Genomic DNA, 5,046 nt, shown 5'->3' with positions numbered 1-5,046 from the left:
TAAAGCACGCTTAACGAACTTCAAAAAATATATCGATAAATTGACTGAATTAGACGATGCAAGTGTAACGATCAACGAGACGACAATTATAGAAGCAGAGCAACGCCTTCAAAAAATCGAAGAACTCTTTTATGAATTCGGAAAATGTCAGTCCGAGATAGAGCGTACAGTAGAGAATGACGAAGACTTTGAAGAGCAAATTAAACAAAAAACGGTTTTTGAGGAAAATTACTCTAGTGTCATTTCAAGCGCAAAACGGTTCCTAGCAGATGTGCAGATCACCTAGCAGATCACCGAAAGTGGAAGCGTTCGAACACATTAATTCAGGATCAAGTCATTCCGGGCATACGCAATTTGCGAATAGAAATTTACATCGTGATTTAGGCGTTAAGTTACCAAAAATAGAATTACCATGTTTCGGTTCATATGATAATTGATCGATTTTCCATGACACATTTCAATCATTAATACATAAGAGAGACGATACCTTAGACATAGAAAAGTTTCATTATTTGCGTGGATCGCTTAAGGACAATGCTGCGAAAGTTATTCAACATTTGGAAATTTCAGCCGTAAATTATCAATCCGCATGATCCTTGCTTGAGAAACGATACGAGAATAAATCTCTTATGATATATAATCATATCAAGGGAATTGTAGGATATCCAAAAATCGTTAAAGAATCTGCAACAGCAATTAGGCAACTTGCAGACACCATTCAAGGTCATTACACGTGCATTACACTCTCTAAAGCAACATGTCGATCATTGGGATAGTTTGCTCATTTTTTTGATATCGGAAAAGTTCAATGCGAATACGGAAAAGGAATGGGAGTCGGAGTTACTGAAATCCACATACTTGCTTACTCGAATCATATTGCTAGATTTTCTTTAGAGAAAAGGTGCCATTTTCTAGAAAAAATTGAGAAGACGACATCGCCAATCATTAATAAGTCACAAATTGCGAAATTCAAGCAAAGAGGTAAACCGCAATCACAATTATCACACGCTGTCACACAAAGATTCGCTTGTCCATTGTGCAAGGAACAACATCCTTTATTTTCATGCAAATCATTTCTTGATCTTTCCGTTCACGAACGCATGGCTCGAGTAAAGCAATTAAAATTGTGTTTTAATTGTTTGAGAGGAGGTCACATGAGCACTGGATGTAAAAGCAGTCACTGCCGCAAATGCGACAAATTTCATAACACTTTACTTCATATCGACACATTAAACATACAGGGCGAAGAAAGGGTAACTTCGCAAGGGACGGATACACGAACACCGCCTACATTATCAAACTCAGTAGTAAATCATGCGACACCAAATAATAACACTCACAAGATACTAGCAACAGCAATAGTTTACATAACGGATAGCAATGGGAAAAAACACAATTGTGTCGCATTACTTGATGGAGGCTCGCAATCTAACTTTATGATAACAAGTTTGTGTTATCGCCTAAATCTAACCATAGCCAAGGTAAACATTCCTATAATAGGTATTAATCAAAGCAAAACAAAGGCAGTCGAGTCAGTGGTTGCAACGATTAAATCTAGACCTTATGAGGCTACTATTTCGTTCTTATTGCTTCCCAAAATTACGGATAATCTGCCTTCCAAATCAATAAACACTGATTTACTCAATTTGCCAAAAGGGATAGCTCTCGCTGATCCCAAGTTTCATGAGTCGAAAAAAATCGATATTTTGTTGGGTACTGATATATTCTGGGATTTATTGCAATAATTAGCAATGATCGCATACAGCATCCTCATTTATACAAAACGCAATTAGGACACGTAATTGCTGGTCAGATTCCTCGACATCATAGAGTGAAGGCACGCACTTCATGTAATCTTAGCATGTCAGCTATATCCAATCAGTTAGCTCGGTTTTGGGAAGTAGATAATTATTCGCAAACCAAAGAACTCTCAATCGAAGAACAATCTTGTGAGTCTCACTTCGCACACACAGTCAAAAGAGATGACAATGGTCGATTCATAGTATCAATGCCTCTCAAGGGTACTTTTAATTCATTAGGAAATTCTAAAGAACAAGCAATCCGACGTTTTTTATCGTTGGAAAAAAGACTACAATAATAAGCCGTTAGCGGAAAAATACATCGAATTCATGCGACAGTATGAAAGTCTGGGTCATATAGTCAGGGTCGATGATTCCGTTATGAATATATACGCGTATTACATGCCTCATCACGGAGTACTCAAAGAAAGCAGTTCAACCACTAAATTACGTGTCGTATTTGAAACATCCGCTCCGTCCAGTATGAATGTTTCTCTTAACGATTTACAGATAATTGGTCCTACCATCCAATCAGATTTATTATCAATCGTTTTACGATTTCCTACGTATCCATACGTAATGAGCGCGGATATAACCATGATGTATCGACAGATACTTATGACAACCGACCATCGCCCCCTACAAAGAATTGTGTGGAGATCGAACCCGACCGATCCTATTCAAACATTCGAGTTACAAACTGTCACATATGGGGTAGCTTCTAGCTCTTTTCTCGCAATTAGATGCCTGTTTGAGTTGGCGAAGGAGTTCGAGGCGTCACATCCCAAGATTGTACAAATTATTAGAGAATCGATGTATGTCGATGACATAATTTGTGGAGCTCACTCAATTCAAGAAACATCACAGATTTCCGGCGAGCTAAAGCGCATTCTCAGATCAGGCGGATTCGAGCTTAAAAAATGGGTAGCAAATCATCCAGACATTCTCAGTGATATAGGTAGTTCAGACGATCCTAATGATGTTCTAGAAATAGGTGCGAATCAAAGTATAAAGACTCTAGGGCTCTCATGGTCCTGTCATTCAGATCATCTTATTTATCAGATCAACATTGACAACTTAGAAAAACAGCCGTCCAAGTGGACCATGCTCTCAGCGATTTCGAAAATATTTGATCCGCTAAGATTACTCAGCCCATGTGTCATTATCGCAAAGATAATGCTGCAGGAATTATGGCTAAACAAATATGGTTGGGACGAATCGGTAGCAAGCAAGATCGCAGAGAAGTGGGAAAGGTTCAAATCAGAACTTTCTCTCTTGAAGGATTTGCGCATCATCCGTTACGCATCTTGCCCTTCACCAGAGCGCGTAGAAATCCACGGATTTTCTAACGCAAGTGAGGCGGCCTATGGTGCATGTATATACATGCGTTCAATAAATGCGCATGGCAGGGTATTCGTGCATCTATTGTGCGCTAAAACTAAGGTCGATCCTTTGAAATCCTTAACCATTCCAAAATTGGAGCTTAATGCTGCCGTCATCCTAGCTAAACTCATAAAGAAGGTTATAGACTCGTTAGATATCCCTATTCATCGCGTTTGCCACTGGTGCGATTCTACTATCGTGCTAGCCTGAATAGACACAGAACCGCACCTATTGAAGACATTTGTGAGCAACTGCGTAAACGAAATTCAGTCTCTGTCTAATTCACTAGAATGGAGACACGTGTCCACAAAGGAAAATCCAGCAGATTTATTATCACGAGGTTTAGTGCCAAAACTTCTAATGACATCTTCCCTATGGTGGGAAAGGCCTTTTCCAAGTAAAACTTATAACTATAATAAAACTCTACAACACTATTCTACTGTACAAAAGAAGTGATATATTAGACAGTAGCGCCAACTGAGAAACCTAATATATATTGGCATAAATTTTTACAAGTAATTACATGTAAAATTACATGTAAAATTTACTGTCCCAACAACTAAAGTATCAGTAGCAGGACAGTTATATGGTATGTAGATATATAATATATATTATATTATACAAAAGAAGTGATATATTAAAACAGTACCGCCAACTGAGAAATCGTATACTTAATATTTTTAGAAATCTCAAATTCAAATTATTTCCTTTTTGTAAGATATATATTATATACATAACATAAGTTTTTACAAGTAAAAATGATATCGTGTTATAAAAATTTAACACGTTTATTAATAGTGTCCAATATTTAAAAAAAGATATCTTTTTTAAGGTTATTATTATTTGTACATAACATAAGTTTTTACAAGTAAAAATGATATCGTGTTATAAAAATTTAACACATTTATTAATAGTGTCCAATATTTAAAAAAGATATCTTTTTAAAGGTTATTATTATTCAAGAAAATTCAAGAAAAACTAACTACAATAGATGACAATAACATAAATTTTTATAAAATTCATCATTATTTATCAGAACACTGAGTTATATGATACTATTTACTGGGTTGTCACGGTTATTATTATTTTTTACAATAACAGCAATGCAAGTAACGCGCGTTAACTTATTAACTTTGTAACGGCCGAACTCCGCGGTTCGGTCGCTGCTACGCGTTTCGCGCGGATATTGCTCGTCGGAGTCCGGGCTCGAGGAGGAGTAAAGTAGCGAGACACTTGACAATGGCAATCGAAATAACTTAGCTTTATTGTATGCTTACTGAGATACAAGAGTTCGGCCCCGAAGGCGGTGTCGCGGGTTGCGTCTATAAGGCGCGTCGGTAAGGTACGGTGCGGTGCGGTGAGCGGTACAAGCGCTCGTACGGACGGATAGGCCGTGCGGAAGGCGGGGCCTATTGCGCGATGCGTGTAGACGGTAACGACGGTAATGGCGCGGTGATCGGTCTCGCTTCGCGACGCTGGACGTCTCGGACAATTATCGCCCAATACTCGTCTCGCAATCGTTCGCGTATAGATGGTCGCCGGACCGGAGATTTTGATTCTCGGTCGAACGCACGCACGCGAGTCGCGGGATACGCGAAATGATTTCGTCCGTCGGGGCCGAGGACTCTCGACAGAGAAGGCGCACGCACCTTCCCTTTTCCCTACGTTCGCGGAGGAAAGCGACCAAGTGCTGCGGACACTCAGCGGAGACGGCGGACACACCGTCCCGGGTTCTTGGTCGCTAGACGGATCGCCTAAAGGCTGAGTACGCTCAGCGGAGTTCGCCGACGGACGAACTCCTGATTCAAGGCGGCGGGTAAAGGCGAGACTATCGAGTACGCTCGACTGAGCACGCGCACGCACG

At 39.7% G+C, this 5,046-nt stretch overlaps 1 protein-coding gene across 1 annotated transcript; it reads left to right on the top strand.

The window, feature by feature from the left end:
• Nucleotides 1-1,861: 1,861 nt before the first annotated feature.
• Nucleotides 1,862-4,226, top strand: LOC105182072 (uncharacterized). The gene is made up of 5 exons (XM_025300325.1): nucleotides 1,862-1,949; nucleotides 2,089-2,255; nucleotides 2,412-3,320; nucleotides 3,420-3,579; nucleotides 4,219-4,226. The coding sequence occupies exons 1-5, from the start codon at nucleotides 1,862-1,864 to the stop codon at nucleotides 4,224-4,226; spliced, it is 1,332 nt and encodes a 443-aa protein (XP_025156110.1).
• Nucleotides 4,227-5,046: the final 820 nt, after the last annotated feature.

Source organism: Harpegnathos saltator, unplaced genomic scaffold, assembly GCF_003227715.2.
Source record: "Harpegnathos saltator strain DR-91 unplaced genomic scaffold, Hsal_v8.6 scaffold109, whole genome shotgun sequence".
NCBI classification, from domain to species: domain Eukaryota; kingdom Metazoa; phylum Arthropoda; class Insecta; order Hymenoptera; family Formicidae; genus Harpegnathos; species Harpegnathos saltator.
The sequence above is the reverse complement of the archived record's forward strand: the minus strand, read 5'-3'. Positions and strand labels throughout refer to the sequence as shown.

Bases quoted from the DNA above. Each gene is read 5' to 3' on its own strand.
- LOC105182072 (XM_025300325.1), top strand. From the start codon at position 1,862: ATGTCAGCTATATCCAATCAGTTAGCTCGGTTTTGGGAAGTAGATAAT. The intron at 1,950-2,088 runs GTGAGTCTCACT...GTTGGAAAAAAG, and splicing joins CTCAATCGAAGAACAATCTT to ACTACAATAATAAGCCGTTA. The intron at 3,321-3,419 runs GTTATAGACTCG...CACCTATTGAAG, and splicing joins TAGCTAAACTCATAAAGAAG to ACATTTGTGAGCAACTGCGT.